Consider the following 22,464-nt stretch of genomic DNA (forward strand, 5'->3'; position numbering starts at 1 on the left):
TCCTAAAAATGATATAATTGAAAATATGATCAAATTTTGCAAAAAATGACACCACCCACAGCTCCGTACACCAAAGTATAAAAAAGTTATTAGCGCCAGAAGTTGGCAAAATCAAAAGAACTATTTTTTGTATGTATGAAACATTATAAAACCTATACAAATTTGGTAAACCCCTTAATCGTACCGACCCAAAGAATAAAGTAAACATGTCATTTGGGGCGCTCAGTGAAAGACGTAATATCCAAGCCCACAAGAAAATGGCGCAAATGCGTTTTTTCACCATTTTCACTGCATTTGGAATTTTTTTCCCGCTTCTGAGTACATGGCATGGAATATTTAATACCATCACTATGAAGTGCAATTTGTTACGCAGAAAACAAGCCATCACACAGCTCTTTACGTGTAAAAATAAAAAAGTTACGGTATAGATTTTTGAAGGTGGGGAGTAAAAAATGGGCATGAAAAAACAGGAAAGGGCCCGGTCCTTAACCAGTTAAATAGCCAGGATCGCAAATATCACAATTGTAGATGTTAGTGCAGGAGCCCGGTTCTTCTGAGCCCGTGTGATTACTGAGACATACATGCATGTCAGAATGTTGCAATGCACCAAATGTTCCGACTTACATGGACATCTTATTGCATTCACGGGTTAATAAGGATAAATATGTTACCAAGTGACTGCAATGAAAGTAGGAGTAAAACATTTAAAGGGGTCTGAATACTTTCCATATCCACTGTACAAGGAAAATAGGGTTGCCCACCATGATCTATATTAGTACTGTATTAAGTACCCCTTAGGCCTCCTGCACACAAATATTTTTATTTGTATGTTAGCCATTGTTACCACAGTTCACACATCCCCCTATGTACTTCTATCTGCTTACACACATGGCCCTTTGTATGATCCCACTGCTGAAGAAGTCCTATTTCTGGCCAAGTTTATGGCTCGGGCTAGTCTTTTATCCTTTCAACATACAAGAGGTCTCTACACACCGATGACCCTCGGACTGCAAACAATGGATCACCAGGATTCTTCTGCTGGTAGTTTAACATTGAATAGGGACATCAAGAAAGCAAGTGGAAGAGTGGGGAAAGGAGGACAAGGATGACTTGTTGAGGTTCATTTGCTGTCTGCATGTGAATTTGTATGTGAATGCAGATGTTTATGAAATAATAATTTTGTTTTTCATATCTAGTTCAATAGAATATGCATCATTTAGAACATTACGATTCTGTTACGTAATTCAAGTAGGAACATTTCCGTTTACTGTATTATGAAAAAGTCTCAATTGATCCAAACAATTCAGCAGGGTTTAAATTGTACTAAACAGATTAGAGTCATGTGCACATGTATGCAACCCACACTGCATGAATAGTTAATGTGTTTCTGCCAAGTTTATTTTATTAAAAATCTCTGTCATGTGGTACTTAGCCTTTACTCATATTATACACTATGAGAGCTTCATCATGTATTATTAAGATATTTCCATATTTCATAAGCACTGGTTACTTACTGGTAAGTGAATTACATCTGGGTAAGGAGAGTCATCAAAACTAGCACAGAATTGTAAAGCGGTGAGCAAAGTAAAGTGGCTTATAAAAATATCCCTTGCAATCTGATTACTGGAGGCCAGTGCTTTTCTTTTCATTATATGAGTTATTATGGTTCAAATAATTTTTTTTTGTTTGAATCCTACTTCATCCCACCATGAAGATCTCCAATCACGTTGATCCATCCAATGACCACAACACAAAGAGGCTAAGGCTAGATGGAGTTGAAGCACATGAGTAAGTAAATGGTTTAAAGCTTTTATTATACAGGCAGTCCCCGGGTTACATACAAGATAGGGTCTGTAGGTTTGTTCTTAAGTTGAGTTTGTATGTAAGTAGGAACTGTATATTTTATCATTGTAATCCCAGCCAGAACTTTTTTGGTCTCTGTGACAATAGGATTTTAAAAATGTTGTGTTGTCATAAGAATCAATATTAACACTAAAGCTTCATTGCAGACACCTGTGATAACTGTTACAGCTGTTTATTGTAGCTTAGGACTAAAGTAAAATAAATTATCAATATCCAGAGGTCCATTTGTAACTATGGGTCGTATGTAAGTCGAGTGTTCTTAAGTAGGGGACCGCCTGTACTTACAAATTTCAAATAAAGCAGCAGTTATTATCTAATCAATAAAGTGCCAGCGTCAACATGCATTTTATAGATTTTATAATAAGCACTGTCTTATTTGAAAATTGTTAGTATAGGGGAGCGTGGCCTGACTGAGATGCCGAGCAGATGTGCCTAAGCTGAGCTCCGTGCCTGGCCGAGCTAAAAGGGGCTTGAAACGACCGTACATGGAGAAACTTGGCACCAGGAGGGCTTTTGAGAGACCAGTCACCTCACTCCACGCCGACATTCAACCGCTTCTCTCCGCTGCAGGATCACCTACCACCTTCCGACGGGGAATCCCGCGATTCATCTTCCCGCTCGCAGCCATCATGCACTCCATGTGGAGTAAAACAAAACACACAGGCAACCTTCTGTTCTGCAAGAGGTAAATAAAACCTCCAAACCAAGGGTGGGAATACTCACTGGACCCTTGCCGCAGCACACACGGATCGGGCACAGGAGTGCACTCACAGCGCATAGCCGAGGAAGACACGCCATTCTGCAACTACAGCTAACGCGGTGCCTCCCGTGTGGCGCGAACAGAGGCGTACATCCTCTCCTCAAGTACGCCCTCTGCCAGGCCTTTCTCCTAAGATAGCAGGCCCATCTATCGGTGAGCATACTACCCCATCCAAATCTCCCCAGGCATGGGCACTAAACCAAATACACTCGCAGGGTACTGGGAGACTGCGTTCAATGCAACGCCAGCGCCCAGCACAATGGCTCTGAAATTAAAGGTCCTCTGGGCCCTCCTCCTAGACCCTATATGAAACCCCAAGAAAAGGCCCCAAAGGGGTGAACACACTGATACAAAGCCCCCCATAAAAGTGCCCATATTTTTTGTGTTCTTTTCTCATCCTCTTGCCCTTTACCCTTACCTTCCCTAATATGTTCCCTACCCCCCTTATTCCCTCACAGAACTACTCGAACTACCCTTTAGGTCAGAAGAACTCCATGTGGTAATTAAATCCCTTCCGACAAACTGACCACAGGGCCACAATGACTCTAAGATAATTACAGGAGGGTCTGGGACTTCCGATTGCAAAAGCTATTTCCTTGCTGCCACATATACCAGGATATTAGATTGGTTTCATGACAAGAAAAATAAGTTGTGGGTACAACTTGAGGATTATCTCTCGCCTACACCACTAACCACCCTGCGCATTCTTATACTTTACTTGCCCATCGTCAAAACACACTTCAATTTGTGGCTCTCCAGGTGTTAAAGACGCTAAAAAAACCTCAATACCTCCATACACCTCTTTGACCCTGACGGACCTATGACTCCTATTACAGACAACCCCGAATTACCCCCGGGAACTCACCCTGACTTCTTAATCTCCCTTAGATCGAGCTCACCACTCAAGTTCAAAGATTTACTAGAAGACACCGGTCTCCGCCCCCTCAGTAGCATCCTTATCTCTAGTACAGAAACTTCCCGCACATCTTGGGAATACACCCAACTGTTCCAATTCTACAACACACGCAAGGGACACCTCAATCTACACTGAGAACTCTAGCCCTTCGAACACATGTGCATGTCCTCCTCAGCTACCCCTCACTCAATTTCAGTTATATATGGCCTCTTTCCAAATGAATGGGTGAAAGCGACCCCTCCATAGGTGAAGGCCTGGGAGAGAGAACTAGGGACGACTTACGCACCAGAGGATTTGCTGAAAGCCTACAAACTTTGCCATAAAGTATCTACCTCGGGCAAAGCTCAGGAAACCAACTTTAAAATCATGTATAGGTGGTACTGGACCCCAGCTAAGCTAAACGCCCTGTACCCCACTTGCCCAGCGGAGTGTTAGAGATGCCGACAAAGTGTAAGTAACATGCTTCATATATGGTGGGAATGTCCAGTTTTACAACCATTCTGGACTCGTGTTGTCAACCTGACAAACAAAGTGACAGGGCATACATTGAGTAACGACCCGGCCTATGCTTCAAATCCCCCCCCCCCTCCCCAAGGCAAAAAGGTCCCTGATGGTTTTTTCTTAATCGCAGCTCGCTCTTCGATCCCCAGATTGTTGAAGTACACAAGGGTACCAACCATGTCTGATTGATTTGCGGAGATCCTACACTTGCAGAGGATGGAGGAACTCTCCACAGAACTTCACCCTACAGGGGAAAACCACGACCCCCTGGTCGGATTTTGTGAACTTCCCCGAATACACCGCATTGACAGACTAGACCCTCTTACCCAACCCTCTCCCACCCCCTCTATCCTCCCCCTTCTTCCCTCCCCTACTCCTGGTTTGAACATATTGTGCTTTTATGCATACAGTTTATCCTGACCTGTTAATATGTGAATCTTATGCACTAATTATATGTATGTATATATATCACTTGATTCTAAGGAAAGGAATTTGAAAAAAAAATTGTTAGTACAATAAAAGCTTTTAAACTATTTGCCTACTTGTGTGATCTACACTATGGATCCTTACTTCCGTCTAGCTTCTTTGTGTCATGGTCATTTAGAGGATTGCCTTGATCTACATGAGATCTGTTTAAGATCTGTAAGGTTTAAGTGAAACAAGGCACGATTTTTGACATTCTGCGGATCATTTTGTACTCCAGGTTTTACTAAAAAGAAGATATTTATATAAAGCTGATGGCAAAAGAAAACACAGCCTGAGCTTCAAGCACATGCAGGAATAGGATCTGCTCTGAGTTTTGCTGTTCCAGCAGTTGGCCGTTGGATGGGCTTGTGGTAATTATGGGCATGTGCATGAGTAGTTGGACAAGTCCTGTTTTAATGGGGGGAATTGATTATGTCTTGTTTTTTTAAATGCCAGTCTTAAAGATTCCCCAGCTGGCACTCTAGCTTCTGTATCCCATACCAAGACCCAAGACCAGGTCTGAACTGACTGGGTTTTTTGCTTTAGTCTCCGCCCTCCTCCTGACTTGGTCCCCGCCAAAGTGGCGTGTTGGTCAGAGAAACCAGAAAACAGGGGGATTGGGGGGGGGGGGATTCATGTGCTTTCATTGCTAGAAAACTGGCAGAGAAGGCATAACAAATCTCCCCTAATGTTTGTGTCCAAGAGACTTTAGGCAAGATGCACAGGAACTAGCAAGTTCTCAGTCCTGCTTATTTGCATCAGTTTGGCATTAATTGGCATTAGTTCCTTATAAACCAAAGGCAATGAGTGATTCTTGAAAAATGGGTAGGTAGTACATGCTCTAGTTTTTAACCCCTTAACGACTTGGCCTTTTTTTTTAGTTTTTTCACTTCCATTTTTCACTCACCACCTTCAAAGATCTATAACTTTTTTATTTTTCCACATAATGAGCTGTGTGATGGCTTATTTTCTGCGTAATAAATTGCACTTCATAGTGACAGTATTTAATATTTCATGGCATGTACTGGGAAGCAGAAAACAAATTCCAAATGCAGTGAAAATGGTGAAAAACCACATTTGCGACGTTTTCAGCTTTCAATCTGCGTCCCAAATGATAAGTCTACTTTATTCTTTGGGTCGGTACGATCACGTGGATACCAAATTTGTATAGGTTTTATAATGTTTTCATACATTTAAAAAAATTAAAACAACCTGTACAAAATTTTTTTTTGGATTTTGCCATCTTCTGGCGCCATTAACTTTTTCATACTTTGGTGTACGGAGCTGTAGTTAGTGTCATTTTTTTGCGAATTTTGAGGTCGTTTTCATTGCTATAATTTTTGGCACTGCGCGACCTTTTGATCACTTTTTATAAATTTTTTTATATTTTTCAAAATGGCTAAAAATGCCATTTTCGACTTTGGACGCCATTTTCCGTTACGGGGTTAAACGCAGTGAAAAACCGTTATTATATTTTCATAGATCGGACATTTTCGGACGCGGCGATATCTAATGTGTTTATGATTTTTACTGTTTATTTATATTTATATCAGTTCTAGGGAAAGGGGGGCGAATAGAATTTTTAGGTTTTTTTAATATAATTTTTTTTTAACTTTTTTTATTTTTACTTTTACTATTTTTCAGACTCCCTAGGGTACTCTAACCCTAGGTAGTCTGATTCATCCTATCATATACTGCCATACTACATTATGGCAGTATATGTGGATTTTACTCCCCATACATTACAATGTGCAATTAGCACATTGTAATGCATGGGTTAAAACGAAGTAGCCTCGGGTATTCGAAACACCCGAGGCTACCATGGTGACGGATCGCCGTGATGTCATCGGGGAGCGACGATCCGCGCCAAGATAGCGGCGCCGAACGCGGGTGTTACCGGTAAGCCTTTGCTGCAATATGCAGCAAAGACTTACCGGCTATGGAGAGGGCTCGGCCCACAAGCCCTCTCCATGCACCGGGACTCATGCACAGGGCCATTAAATACAGACAGCCCCTGAGTTACGTACAAGATAGGTTCTGTAGGTTTGTTCTTAAGTCATGGTCTCACCCATATCCCTCGCTGCCCACATACACAGTGGCTGCGCCAGTCGCTTGTCCCCGATCCTGAATTTCATCCTCGCTCCATGTGCGCGTCCTCATGTCCTAGGGCGCGCGCACTGGCTTTGGGAACTTTAAAGGGCCAGTGCACCATTAATTGGTGCTGCCCATTTTCCCAGAAGGCTAGTTAAACCTGCCTCTCCCATCACAGCCTGCCGGATCTTTGTGCCTCACAGCCTTAGAAAAAGCTCCCGAGCGATATTCCTGCGTTCATATGTCTCCTGCGTTACTGTGTCTCCTGCGTTTCTGTGTCTCCTGCGTTCCTGTATGTTCCCGTGTATCCTGCGTTCCTGCTCCCGTGTGTTCCTGATCCTGAGTTCCCGGGTCCTGCATTCCTGTGTGTTCCCGTGTATCCTGTATTCCATACCATGGGAGGAGTTTGGACAAGGAGATAAAATGAGTAATGGTAATTGCACAGTCAGTGTGACCTGTGTAAGGCTTGGCAGAGGTAATGATACCCATAGTGGCATAGACAAGCTGCATAACCTTCAGTAACTATATTCATATTACAGTATATCTAGGACATTCAGCATCACCATCTTGTCTGAAGTAAACAGCTCAAGAGCTGCCTGCTCAGGAATAAACTTAATTACATATTATGAACTCTTATTTCACACTTTCCCTGGTGACATGTGGAAAACTGTTATTGTGCACACAGTATTATTTATATATTGTCATACCATGGCATTTGGGCATATAAATAGAATCATTAACACATACATTACTTTTAGAATTCCGAACCTTTATTTTTTAACTGCTGATATGAACAATAGAATTATTTTACAATTAGGTTTATAATTTATATCTGATTTTTATGTTAATATAATAGTGTACATTGCTACTTTTGCATCACTTACCAAGACTTAACTTAATCACATCACTTTTCAACATTTTAGTCTCATTCTCAGTTTCTATGATGCCACCAAACAAGTAGATATCCTGCCAAATCAAATAGACAAGGACATTAAATTGCATTGTACAAATACCAGGGGACCTATGTAATTTTGAAGCCATACATAGATCAAAGCAGGCCAAGAGAATACCACATCTGGACCTGAGATACAGTAGGTTGGGGGAGAAATTATTTCATTAGGCAAATGTTTTTTTCATATTCTATTCAAATATTTTCATGTATTCATATTTCAAATGTCTCCCCACCAGCCTTTCAGCTGACAGCAGCATAGAGAAGAAGGAGGAGGGAGTTGCAGGGAAAAGAAAGCTGGCACAGGAAATGGCTACAAGCAGCTACATGAACAAGAAGGGTTCACCCCTTCTCCTCTTACCCTTAATCCCAGCGCTGTTGTCACAAAGCTTGACACGCCTAGAAAAGGAAATTATAATTAGCAGCGCCGAGTGCGGGGACAGGATGTCCAGCGCTCTGGGCTGCTAATTATGCACGCCCTTGGACCTCCCTCTCCCTGCGCTACATACTGCTAATTTTATGTTTTCTATGTGATCCCGGCGTTTCAAGCTTAGTGATAGACAGTGCCGGGATCAAGGTGAAAAGGAGCGGGGATGAGTATTATTAGGTTTTATTACGTTTTGTACGTGGTTGATTTCCTTTAAACTTGATAACTTGGCAGCATCATTGTATGTCTGTACTTTGTAAAAGTCTTTCTATTGTGTTTTACAATACTTTATAGCATAGTACCTTATCATGATGTGCAGTAAATGAATGGAACTTCCTTCCAGCTGGGCTTTCTCCTTTGATCTCACAGCACTGCCATGACAAAGTAGCTATTGAAAGAAGTAAGCAAATAATGTCAATATGATCATATTCACTCTGGGCAGTAGTTAAAAGGAACCTGTCAGGTGTTTTTTCTGCCCTATACTGGCACCAGCATTCACATACATTATCCTATGGTGACTCTCATTAACTTTTGATATATGCTTCCAGGGAAGAGGGATGTGAAAATAATAAACAGCTTAATTCACCCTCTCATCTGTTCAGCTGTGGTGCCACCTATTACTGCCAGCCTCACAACAGTGGCCATGATTTCAATGTCTTGCTACTCCTGTACACACTTGTCCACATGGTGTCTCTTTAGGGCTCTGTATACAGACAGACACAGACAGAGGCCAGTGGTCGCAGGCAATGTCATGGCTGAAATTGAGTACTAAAGAGTGTAACTGTGAACTGATTTTTGTTTTCATACCCCCCCCCCCCCAAAGCATTTGTCAAATTGTTTCTGCACCTGGACAACCCCTTTAACAAATCTTAACTAGTCAAACGGGTTGGAGACAGCTTTATCTAGACATCCAGTCATCCAGGAGGACATCATGCTGTTGTCAGACAGGGACATTGCGACAGACTTATCAAGCTGTCTAAGAGTAAGAATATTTTTAGCTGCCCACGGCCAACCAATTACAGCTCAGCTTTAATTTTACCAGTGCTCATGGGGGAGCTGTCAAGGGGAGCTGTAATTGGTTGCTCTTACTGGTCTTACTCTTAGACAGCTTGATAAATCAGCCCCATTATTCCTAACAAGGAGTTATTTATCTCGATGAATGCCTGTCTAAATGAAGCGGCTCCCCACCACCTTTACATATGCTGATCTGTGGCTATTTAAAAAAAAAAAAAACAATAGGGGACGTGTGCATGGAACATCCATTTAGATGTTAACAGACTAAAGTTTATACGCCTCTTTATTCGGAAAATTCCAACTCCCCCCACCTTAATGAAACTCACAACACTTTTAAAAGGGGCCCCGGCAGGAGAAAGAGTTACCATGGCTTAAAAGATTTATTGTAATTGATGGCAGGTGTAAAATATTCCAGAAATGTATACTAAGGCCACACCTTGGTGCAAACTCGCATACTCGCCCCTGAACAATCCGTGTGCCGATTGCCGGCCTATTGCTTGAGGCCGTATATACATCCACCAAAGTACGTGAGAATGTAGCCTAAGTGCTACGGCAAATACTTATTTCATGACAAATGTACATTAAAAACAAACACAATCAGATCTTTATGTTTTTGATTGTTTTTGTTTCTTGCATGTATAATATGTTTTCAGGTTTTTGACTTGAATTCAATATAATTGATTTAATGAAGACAGTGAGCTATGATACAGTCTCAGAGATGAGTATAACCGAAATTAGACTGTCAAAATCTTTAGCTAATTGGCTGTTGGGCTTGAAGCATATTACATTGTCTGAGCAGAAATACTTGTTTAGTATTCATGGGAAAAATATGCATAATTATATTTATCTACTGATATAATCTAAAATTAAAAATGTATTTAATGCGGTATTATTGGTTTCATAATTTCATTTATTTATATCGGTAAAAGGATATTGAACACTTTTCTAATATTCTTATTATTAACATAATATTCTTCCAATTCTTTATACTAAATAACACAGGTGGGGATACAAGATATGTCACATGGCCTAAATGTATTCTTTATGGATGTAATGCATAGTTCAGATCAATGAGATATACTATTGTACTTTGGTCATGAGATTATATACAAAGAATAATTGTATGCAACTTTATAAACATGTTTATTAATATATTGTACGATATTGCGTTCTATAGATAAATAAAAAAAGAATACCACCTTAAGTCATGTTATAAAGAATTGTAGATAATTACTTGGTTATGTCTAGCAAGAAAAAGAAATCCTTCACCTGTATCCAGTAGATATACATCATTGTAGTAAACTCCATCTACTGAACAGCCACCAAACATGTATATCTGCTGTCCAACCGGAGCGAATATGTGGCCCAACCTTAATATAACACATGAAAAAAATTACTATATTTATGAAAAACACTTGATTATTTTTTGGATAGTAAAATGTAATTATAATTTAGTTTAGTGATATATTATAGATATTTACCTTGCTGTAGGCAATGTACCAGATGTTTTTATTGGTACCCACGTTGCAGAAACTTAAAAAAAAAAGAAATAGAAAAAAATAGTAAAAGTTTCTATGCAGTTTTAAATATTATGACAAGCTATAGATACAATATAGATATATCGCTAAAAGTATCCTTATTTAACCGAATTCATGGTGTTTTTATATGGAAATGAAATAAGAAACAGCAATGGCCCACATTTATGGAAGTGTTTTCGCCTGTTTTCTGTCTGACTTTGCTCTGAAAAAAATGAGCAAACTTCTTGCACATGTATTTATAAAGTGTCTGCACCAGTTTTGTGTCACGGCTACACTGTCTGACAAAAATGTACACCTAAAGGGGCGTGGTAGTTCTTAGTCAGAGTTTGAGCCACATATATTACTGAGACATTTATTGCGCCACAATTCTGATTGCCCCATAATTAAGCAGGATAAACAAAGTGCACCAAAAAAAATGGTGCACACTTCCAGACCAGTGCAGGGGGTACCAGATTAATGCACCAGTTTTGCTTAATCTGACACACTCTGCACACTCCATAGGCAAACTGCACATAGTACAGACTGCACTAGTTTATAAATGTGGGCAATGCCAACACCTTAATGCAAACTAACCAAAATGTCTTCCAGGACTTTTTAGATTGATGAACTTTGCTTACGAAACCCACTTCTGGTATTTCTTTCTTAACTTAAGAGTCTGTGGCAGCACCAGGAATAGCAAATAGGGAGCACCTGCCAGTCCCATCCATGGCCAGTGGATGGAACATTGCTATTTGTGGAGCTATTGCAGTTTAGTAGGCCCATCCACTTGCTGATCAGTGGGGGTAACATGTAAATGAAGTATTCAACCTGCAATGTGTAAATAATGTTTGTGAGACATGCAGTGTAATGTATCATGTATCCATAACTCCCTGCTGCACACATATCCTTCACACATGTCGATGTGTGTCTGTATGCATATGCCTATACAGGCGGTCCCCTACTTAAGATTATCCGACTTACAGACGACCCCTAGTTAGAAACGGACCTCTGGATGTTGGTAATTTAGCCTTTGGCTACAATAAACAGCTATAATAGATTTGAAAGGTGTCTGCAATGAATCTTTATTGTTAATTTTAGTTCTTATTAGAATCCAACAATTTTAAAATACAATTGTCACTGAGACCAAAAAAAAATTGGCTGGTACTTTGGATGATAAAGTATAAAGTTCCGACTTAGATAAAAATGTAACATAAGAACAAACCTACAGAACCTATCTTGTATGTAACCCGGGGACTGTCAGTACTGTGTGTAATTTGTAATTAATGTGCATGCAGCATAAACTGTATGTAATGTGAAATAGTTGATTACTATCATACTGCACCAGAGGATGCCACAATCACGGTTCTCCCTGCCAGGCAGAATAATCAATTGGTGCACCATCCCCCAGCTGCTGAGTGATCCAGCTCAAATTGATTAGTCCTGTCTTGGCTGTTCAGAAAGCTTGTGTATAATGTGTACCAGCTTTCCCAAGGTCCTGAATTTTATAATTGTTTTTACAGCAAAACCACTCAGCACAGGGATTAAACAAGATGATGATCAATGATTCAATCAGTGACTGAAACATGATTCTGCATCAGTGTAGCTGTAACATTCTCAAGGTATATTTGGTTCATAACGAATTTAATGTTGATCGCGGTGCTATCCTCCACTTGTCTTGACATGCCGAGATCACCTAGAAAAGAAACTTATAATTAGCAGCACGGAGCGCTGGGACAAGATGTCTGGTGCTCCAGGCTGCTAATTATCTTGAGTGATGTCTATTCCCTCTACCATGCTCCCAGCATGGGAGAGGGAGGTGCATGGGCATGCATAATTAGCAGCTTGGAGTGCCGAAAAACTTGTCCCTATGCCCCCTGCTGCCAATTCTAAGTTTCTTGTCTGGTGATCCTGGAGTATCAAGACTAGCGGGGGACAGTAACCGGATCAACATCAAGAGGAACGCAGGTGAGTATTTCTAGGTTTTATTGGTTTTTCTAATGCTTGAATGTTTGAGGTAATTTATCTGTCCCTTCCTTACACGAAAATGCAAGTGATTATACTATAACAAACAAGCTAATTTAATCTAACTTCACAACAATTGTTTGAAAGAAAAAAGTTCTTAGATGTGTATATATATATATAAATATAGATAGATAGATAGATAGATAGATAGATAGATATACACTTTAGAAGTCACCTGTATTGAACATGTGAAGGTCATCTACAGCTCTTCCATGGTAGATACCACCAAAAACAAAGACATTTTCACCAACAGTGGCAACGCTATGGCTCAATGTTTGAGGAGCAGCTCCAGTCGTTTTTAACTTTTCCCATTTTAAAGTACCTGAAAAGTGACAAGTATGGAAAGTATAATCTTTGTGACCATTTCTTTAGCTGGTAGAAATTTAGAAAAAATCTACAAATTTGTGAATAGTGTGATTATATATTATCCACATTTTCATTCCATCTATCCAATACATTCGAGAGGAAGTCAAAATTAACACCATAAGGACTTGGCTCTTTTTTGTTTTTGTGTTTCTATTTTTCACTCTCCACCTTCAAAAATAGATAACTTTTTAAATTTTTCAGTGTACATAGTTGTGTAAGGGCTTATTTTCTGAATAATAAATAGTATTTTATATTGAGTATATTTAATATTGCATGCCATGTATTCAAAAGTGGGTAAAAAATTTGGGGAAGCTGGTGAAAAAAAGCATTTGTGTCATTTTCTGTTGGGCTCAGTTTTTACAACTTTCACTGTGCGTCCCATAGGACACGTAACCTTTATTCTTTGGGTCAGAACAATCAAGGGGATACTAAATTTAAAAAGGTTGTAGAATGTATTTTGTAGAATGCAGTCAGACAACCCCACCTGCTGCCATCAGTTTGCTCTGCCCATCCCATGCATCCAACGTGCCAGATGCATGAAGTAGACACAACAGACTGACTGAGGGAGGCAGGCTTGTCTGACTATAGGAGGCCCTCTACAAAAAAAATAAAAGAGCTATTTTCATTCATGTTGCAACCTAGAAATATGCTAAAAACACCACCAGGGATGTACATATTACAGAATAATGTACTCTTTGTAAGATTGGGAGTGTTAGTGTGGTGACAAGTTCCCTTTAAAACCTTATGTACAAAAATTTTTACTTCATTTCACCATATTCTAACTTTTTCAGAGCTCAGTAATGTGAATTTTTTTTTAGATGATCTGATATTCATTGCTACCATTTTGGTGACTATATGACCTTTTGATGGTGTTTTCCTAAATTTATTATGTGTTGCAAAATGGTGAAAAAGTGGTGTTTCGGACATTCAGGTGCTAATTGTCTTTTCCATTTAACTCTGTGAAAGCCGTTTCTATATTTTAATAGATTGAGACTATTGGGATGTGGTAATACCTAACATGTTTATGATATTGTTTATTTTTATATCAGTTCTTGGGAAAGGGGTGTGACTTTTTTTTACGTTATTGTTATCATTTTTTTAGACCACCTAGGGTACATTAAACCTAGATAGTCTGATTGCACCTACCATATACTGCAATATTACTGTATATCAGTATATGGAGAATATTATATAGATCATGGCTGTTACTGCAATACGCAGAAAACAACCTGCTTCTATAGAGAGGCCTCAGCCGGTGAGCCCTCTCCATACTCCCTTGACAGACTTGTGGCATACTAATATGTCACAAGTAATTAAGTGGTTTAAGAGTTTATTTGGGTACACTAGAATATTTCTGGAAAATAAAAATAATAAAAATAAAATTCACTCATCCTACTGTCACAGTATTCATAATGCACACTGTATATGTACAGCAGGCAGTTTGGGGCCCTAAAGCAAGCGCCATAGTATATTTATGGCACATGCTTTAGGAGGCTGCCCAAGCATTCAGGCAGCTGACTATTGGATCTCTCACTGCAGGGTGCCATGCAGAGAAGACGGAAGCCCTATTTACCGCTTGGGTTCTGAGAAGAGGAAGGATAGTCCAGCGCCAGATAGATCAACGATAATGCTTGCTTTATTGAGATCCATTACAGGTCTCTGCTGACAGGGGCGTGCTGGGGGAGTGCCGGTTGGCCCCCTTATGAATAAACCCAATTGCCAGCGCACAAGATACGAGGATCCGACCTCTTACCAAATAAGAGGTTGGATCCTCGTATCTGTTTAAACCAACTTTCCAAACATAAATTTAAAAAAAACTGGCTGGGGAGACAGGAAGAAAGGGGCTGGGGAGAGGGTTATGGGGAGCACATTGGGTGGGGGTCTTTTTTGGGGTGACAAGTCCTCTTTAAATAAAAAAGATATTATAAAAAGGGAAAAACAAGTATGTACTGAAACAGAGAATCAGGAGAGGTGACACCCCAATGTAGGCAAACAGAAATCTACAAATGATTTAAAGCTTCTTACCCAGGTCAAATGAGTATATCCCTGGCAAACACTCAACAGCACCTTTGTTATCATGACCTCCAAACAAAAAGATTTTCTTTTTCACAACACTGTGGAGAAATGAAGAAAAGGTGTTCTGTGTAAGATTAAGCTTTTTCCAGAAGGTGCATTTTTCGAATGTGAAAATTTTAAGGTAGTAACTATCCAAGATCATGCAGTGTGTGACTAGATTGTGGGTCTACTAGATTGGTTGCTACATTCGATAGAAATATGTTTGTTGAAGTATTTGGAATATACTTTGGTTAACAAATTCATTTTGACAAATATCTTAAATAAAAGTAAACTACAAAAAATAATTCAGTGGCCCACATTCATTATGCAGTCTGTGCCAGAATTTTGGTGTAGACTGCACATATATACATGTGCAAAGTGGTTGCACAAGTACAAGTATTTATGAAGTGTTAAGCGCTAATATAGTGATTGGAGAAGACCACAGCACCGGAAAGGTAAAGTTCCAACGATTTCTTTATTTACAATTCATCCAGGTAAAAAGAGCAGCGACGTTTCGATTCACATTGAATCTTTATCATGCTTGATAAAGATTCAATGTGAATCGAAACGTCGCTGCTCTTTTTACCTGGATGAATTGTAAATAAAGAAATCGTTGGAACTTTACCTTTCCGGTGCTGTGGTCTTCTCCAATCACTATGTTTACACAAGGTTTTGCTGAGCACCAGAACCTTGGGCTACGTGCACCTTATATCTGAACCACTACAGTTCTTTGGATTGCTGCCTCCTCTCCTTTTTGTTTGGACTTAAGCGCTAATATAGTGTCACAGCTGCACTATGGACACAATACTGTGCTCTGAAAGGGGCGCACATTCGCACTGGCCATTACATTTATGTTGAAAGTCCCACATAAATGTGGCACATGTCCATTAAATTGAGTGCACCAGAAAAAAAAAAATTCTAAATGTGGTTCAATGGGGCACATTTACAGTACTTACCCGGTCCGAGGAGTTCACAGTATGCATTGTCAGACGATAATGCATTGTGCCGCAATTCACTAAGATCGTGTGCCCGATATCCTGCATGTGTTGTTTCCCCGCTCAGGTCCGCCAGAGTTCACTTTCTTCTTCCTGGTGCATGTAAGTGCATTGTCTTGCGACACAATTTGAAACTTAAATCCCGCACGAATCCGTCGGATCGTCCAACAGCCCGTCCCCCTGTTTTCTGTCGCATGAAAGCCGGAGCAGCTGCGCCACAATACGATCGCGTGTGATACAATCCCCTGTTAAATACCTGTCAAAGCCGTGCTGAAAACGTCGGAAAGTCCGACGAAAGTGCGTCCGCGGACTCTTAGTAAATAAGCTCCAATGTGTTGAGTTCCATACATTTTATTGAAACTTTACACAATGCCAATTTTTTCATGTGGGCACTCAGAACTTTCTCTGTTGTATTTACCTTATATATATAATCAGGTAAAAATGTACTATGCATGTGTATAAGTATGTGTGTTAGTACTTATTAAACATATACATGCTATCATTACACAAATTCTTCTAATAGTCATATTAAATACTTACAAAATGTCATGGCCTTCTCGTGGGGTCGGTATATGGCCAGTCTGAGGGATTAGCTCCCATGTTAGATCATTGGATGTAACTGTTGAAGAAATGATTTGTGATTTGTGCATATACTTTTAACTTGCATACATATTGCTTATATTGAAAACATATTACTTAACGTTACTTTTGTTTGATAAATATTTAAATTGTTTTTTTTTTTCATTTTTGTCAGTAACCTTTATCCCTTACAGGACTCTGTACAGGCCCTTTTTCATTTTTGTGATTCTGTTTTTTACTTCCCTCATTCCAAGCTTTTTTATTTTTACGTTTACAGAGATGTGCGGACTTGTTATCTGCAGGCCACTTTAGTGGCACCAATTAATATTCCCTGCAATGTACTGGAAATCTGCAAAAAAAAAAAAAATCAAATTCCAGGGAAATCACATTTGTGGCGTTTTCTTGTGGCCACAGTTTTTACGGGTTTTATTCTGTGCTCCAAATGACACTTTCTCTTTATTCTCTGGGTCACTAAGATCACAGTGATATAGATTTTATTATGTTTTCATACATTTTAAAAAATATTTGCCTTTTTGCCAAATTCTGAGGCCAATAACTTTTTCACACAATGGTGTACGGACCTATGTAAGGTGTCATTTTTTACGGTATGTGCTGGCGTATTAATTTATATCAATAGACCTATTTGACTGTTTGATAAATTTTTAATCAAATATTCATGGATGGAAAAATGGGGAAAAAAGAGGCAATTTGGACATTTGGGTACTATTTTCCATTACAGTGTTCATGGCTGGGAATAATATTTTAATATTTTGATAGAACAGGTATTTGGGGACACAGTGATACCTATCATATTTGTGGCTTTTACTTTTTATTTATTTTTATATGTGTTCTAGGGAAAGGGGGTGATTTTAACTTTTTTACAGTTTTTTAATATTCTTTTAAAAAATACTTTTTTACCATTTGAGACCCTCCAGTGTACATTAACCTAATACTATATACAGTACTGCATTACTACTGTATTGCAGTACATAGCAATTTTACTGCTGACCTCTAATAGCCTGCCATCTGCTGGCTATCAGAGATCATTACACAATTCTACAAGTATTAATGAGATTGTAGGCTTCCATGGCAACTGATCCTCATCCTACAATGATGTCATGGAATAGTAAGTTAGGTGCGGTGGTCGGGTTAACATCCTTGATCGGTGCCAGCACCGTCTGCATTAGTAACAGGCGCTGTATTATACACCTGACCCCGCTGTGTTTGGAGACAGCTCAGCCTGTGAGCTCTCTCCATAACCCCTCATAACACCAGGAACGTTATAGTACATCTTGATGCGCGTAGGCTTTAAAAACTGACCTATCTAAACGTAGTAATTGGACCATTCATACAGACAACATACAAATGGGCTAGCCTCCACCGTTTGAGTTACTATCTTTTTATATTAGCAACACATATACATTTAATTTCCAACCAGGTGAATAGCACATAAATATGATAACTCATTATTTAACCAAATGTGATTATTTGCATTTAAATAATACAATATTTCACCATGATAAATTACTATATAAAGTTTATAGAATTGAGGACAAAATCTTACCTGAAAGCATGTAAAAATCATTGAAATATACTGGCTCCTCGTCCTATAAAAAGGTATGTACCAAAAGTGTAAAAAATACAATTCCAATAATATAAAACCAAATAAATTTTTTTATCTATGGCCCGTGGCGGCTAAAAAAAGTTATACCACTTATACTCACCTCCTCTGTTACTCCTGTTCAGCTGCTGTGCAGTCTGTCGCTGGTGGTGCTGTCCTGACACTCCCTGCTACACACTGAAACTCAAGCTGTAGTCGGAGCATGGCAGCGTTCAGGACAGCACTGACGGGCCGAAAACAAAGTAAGGCCAGCCGCTGAATGGGAGCAGTGGAGGAAGTGAGTATAAGTGGTTTATTGTTTTTAAAATCACCCAGATCATAGATCACATTATTAAAAATCCTGTAAATCTCTTTGTAGAAACTATTTCCACATATTTTGGTGGATTTCCATATTGATTTAAAAAACAAGTTGATTATCTCATCACAGATGTGTCTCATCTATCTTTTTCTATGTGCCAGATACTAGTAGAATACTCAGCACCAAGGGGATATACAGTGCCTGCTTAGAGAGTTATAGGAGCTGTTATAAACAGCAATAAAACTGAGTAAATTGTAAAGTAAATTGTAAAGTAAATTGTTACGTAAACATCATTATAGGATGTAAATTTGAGAACTTTCTTTCATGGGCAAACCCTTTTAAAAAAATATGCAAATGATTGTAATTGTAAAGCCTTTTTTTGTAAAAGCAAGGACGTAAGAAGCTAAACGTAGAGCATATCCCGCCAGAGGGGGCACACACCATTATGTAAGTGTGCTTGGTTTACAATCCTTCATCCTGATGGCAGATTACCTTTAAGAACTGATAAGAAAAACTGAATGTGGGAACCCAGCACAAGTAAGGTAGCAGTGACTATTCAATGCAATAACGTGATAAAATGCAGCACTTACCAGAATGTTGTTAGTTGTGCAGCCTCCATATATAAATGCAATATTACCTGCGACAGCTAATGCATGGCCATAGCTACATTTAAGTGTAATAACAAAACATGTAAGTATAAATAACTAAGTCATAACTGAAACTTACAGATGCTACAATAAAAATGTTAACTATATGCATGTTCAAGATCCAGTATCATAACGAACCTTATGTTTATTGTTTATTTTCACCTTGTGAAAGAAAATACAATTACCTAGCATTACACCACCTCCACACCATGTGTGCGTGGAGCTAGAGTAGAGTTACGTGGCCATTGCTGGAGTAGGCTGGCCTTCCTGCCCAGAGCCTGCAAGCACCTGTTTTTATGCAAAATTGGCTAACCCGTGGATAATCAAGAGGTCTAAGCCTCTTGATTTATCTGCCGGAACAGGGGAGGAGGGGGGGGGGGGCATGGCCTTTATCATATAATAAATTCCCCCATTGTGCCATTAAACCAATTCTCAATTACCTAAACCATATCATCTCTTCCAAAATCCAGCATCATAAAATAAAAACAGTTTAGGAAAAATACATTTTAGTTTTATTTGGTGCAATGAGTGAAAATTATATGTGATGCGTTTTCTTTTTAACTGTGATTCAGGGGAGGTCAGGAGATTTCAGGACTGTACTGTATAGTAGTGTATCTAAACACTGTATAATTTAAAGTGAATAAAGTACACTTGATGAGCAGCATAAAAACCCGATACAGCAGTTAAGGGGTTCAATTATGAAGAGAGTCTCAATCTATGAATACATTATTCTTAAATTCACTCACATGATTCAGGGAGAGGGTTGGTTTCCAGTCCTTCCAATTAAAGGGGCCCCAAAGTCCCAAACATTTTTACCAACACCTGAGTTTTTTTTAGAATAGCAAATACAGGGGCAGCATGTAAAGTAATGTACTACTTGGCAAGTAGCCCTGGTATTTTATTGTTTACACTCTCTGCAATCATGCTTGGAAACCTTTAACACCATATAGCCTGTTAGTTCGGGTGAGTCAAGCTTACAAAATCAAGTTATTCAACTGATGTTGAGCAAGGACTGAGTAATTAGAAGAAGATTATGGAATAAAAGATATGTAAAGTCCAGATCAACTTTGAATAAGGTAAAATTTCAAAGAAATAAAGCTCAGTTTGGCGAGATTGTATGAAAAGCATAAACTATACCTCTATAATAAAAAAAATTGTACGTGTTGTGTGTACTTAATCTGTACTGTTTGTGGGGTCCCTGGTAGCCAAGTGGCATGTTTAGCCAATACTACAATTCTAGTTTCAGGAAGTCATAACCATGAGGCATTGTACTGAAATTACTAAAGACCAAATTTGGCCCAGAAGCATTTCATCTATCTCTGAACTAGTGGTGTATAATTTGTATTTGGGTGATTAAGGGAATCATTTTGTGTGTGTCTTTCTTTGTTTTGTTTTTTTTTTTTCCAGATTTTGGCCTTGTTTAATTTATCTTAGAGGGTAATATACAATATTTGGTATTTGAGTTTGCTTATGTCTGTTTTTTTTGCAAAATAAAAACTTTTTATTGCGATGTCCACATCTGGATTTTAAAAATATATTAGATGCAACACTGAAAAAACTGTGGCAGTGAACTTTGCTAGGTGAATGAAAAAGGCACTACTTTTTGTGTAAATATTCAAACAGGCCACAAAAGGTGCAAATATAAGATAGATAAAAGAAAGAAAAGTAAAATAAATGACCCCTTAGTGTTCCATTTTTATCAATTGGTAAAGAGAACCCGTCATGAAAATTAACTCACTCAAAATAAATTCTCATTAAAAACTATGTTTAAAAAGCATTGCCCTTATCCCTAAATAGTTCTTTTCCCTTGTTGCGATATTAAAAAAATCAGTTTGTGAATTTACTGTATATGCAACTCACCTGATGCCATTCACACAAATTGAGTCATGCATATTAAATTTTACTTTCATTGCCCTGCCTCCTTGTTCCTGATTGACAGATTATGATATTCTGCGCTGTTGTTCTGCACTCATCCATGAAGCCGGGTTTGTGCAGACCGGCGATTGCACCGCGCAGAGCCGGCTTCGCAGACGAGTGCGCGCAGCTACGAAGCGGGTCACAAGAGACTACTGGAGGTGGAGTAGCCGCACCGTGTAGCCTAAGCTCCAGCTACTCCACGCCCCAGTAGCCTCTTTAGTGAATTTGCATATTAGGGCATTTAAAAATTATAAAAGTTATGGGTGACTTAATGATTAGCCAAAACAAGGGCTATCCCACTATAGATTAGATGAACCTGCCACTTGATCTACCTTAATCAGTAGATGGTAGGTTGGTAGGTGGTGGTAGGTTTCCTTAAAACAGTTTCTTTCAGGACTTTAGTATTGTTGACCCGTTCTTAGGATACCAACATCAGAATGTTGGGTCCAACTGGTGCCCCTGCTGATCATCTGGGTGAAATAACCACTGTGTTTCAGCAAGAGATGTGGATACTTCAATTTGGAATTTCAACTTCAAATGCCATTCACTTAATAGCGAGCATTGTACAGTTCTGTGCCTAGCAAAGAATGAAGAGGCTACAGAGCATTCCAGAGCACTGTCAAATCTTTAAACAGCTGATTGGTACCCCCATCCCTGCAAGAAGAGAGACTCTACCAATATTTGGTTGGTGATCTATCCTAGGTCATCAATATTACAGTCCAGTCCTGGGATACTCACACTTCATTAAACATTCTAAATATACAATAAAGATAGAGAAAGCAAACCTACCGAGGCCTTGGTGCATCTCCGAGGACGTTACTTTGTACCCAATGCCCACTTGCCAAAGCCATGTTTTTTAAGCTTAAAACACAGATAAACACCATAAAAATTATATTAAAGTCCTTCTGGATACATATCATTAAAAATACCACACATTAATACACAACTATCTATTACACAGACTGCTAGACTTACCTACGTGATCTGCCGATGTCCACAGCACTGTGTTACTTGATAAGCAGCTAACTGGTATAAAAAAGCTAACTAACACTTCAGAGGACTGAAGACTGGCTGTATCTTTGACAAATGGTTTATTTTACTTGGCAGCAGTTGCCATGGATCAGAGTAAACAAGGACTGCCAATAAATTATGAAATTTGCATGAGCAGTTTCCGGCTAAGTAGAGGAACACATGGCAGGTAACATTGATATGCTATACTCTTTGTTTCCGCAAGTTCAGTTCAGGAGATCAGATCACTAAGTGTCAGGTGTGTTACATATGCTATGCATGCATATACTCTGCAACTACATGGACAGTATGAAAAAAAATTACAATGCAGAAATGTATGTATCATCTCAGAGCGTAAAAAACTATATAAATATTTAAATACATTTTAATAGAGCTTAGGACCTAGTGCAAGTTTTTAAAAATATTACTCATAGGTGATAAAAGTTTGATTTG

At 39.0% G+C, this 22,464-nt stretch overlaps 1 protein-coding gene and 1 long non-coding RNA gene across 2 annotated transcripts in view; both read right to left on the reverse strand.

The window, feature by feature from the left end:
* The window catches only part of LOC140080959 (uncharacterized), a 42,895-nt gene extending 26,338 nt beyond the window's left edge, over positions 1 to 16,557 (reverse strand). The window contains exons 1-7 of the mRNA XM_072126210.1: positions 16,482 to 16,557; positions 14,917 to 15,005; positions 12,701 to 12,847; positions 10,468 to 10,519; positions 10,256 to 10,356; positions 8,275 to 8,360; positions 7,481 to 7,562 (exon numbers count right to left, since the gene is read on the reverse strand). Of these exons, the coding sequence (XP_071982311.1) occupies positions 7,481 to 7,562; positions 8,275 to 8,360; positions 10,256 to 10,356; positions 10,468 to 10,519; positions 12,701 to 12,713 (334 nt within the window). The 5' untranslated portion in view covers positions 12,714 to 12,847; positions 14,917 to 15,005; positions 16,482 to 16,557. The remainder of the gene's footprint in view (positions 1 to 7,480; positions 7,563 to 8,274; positions 8,361 to 10,255; positions 10,357 to 10,467; positions 10,520 to 12,700; positions 12,848 to 14,916; positions 15,006 to 16,481) is intronic.
* Positions 16,558 to 18,081: 1,524 nt separating this feature from the next.
* On the reverse strand, positions 18,082 to 22,215 carry LOC140081116 (uncharacterized). The gene is made up of 4 exons (XR_011849919.1): positions 21,979 to 22,215; positions 21,793 to 21,864; positions 19,030 to 19,102; positions 18,082 to 18,127 (listed from the first exon to the last, which is right to left on the reverse strand). It is a non-coding gene; the product is annotated as an uncharacterized lncRNA (long non-coding RNA).
* Between the last annotated feature and the right edge of the window lie 249 nt (positions 22,216 to 22,464).

The sequence above is a fragment of the Engystomops pustulosus genome, chromosome 1, assembly GCF_040894005.1.
Source record: "Engystomops pustulosus chromosome 1, aEngPut4.maternal, whole genome shotgun sequence".
Lineage (NCBI taxonomy): Eukaryota > Metazoa > Chordata > Amphibia > Anura > Leptodactylidae > Engystomops > Engystomops pustulosus.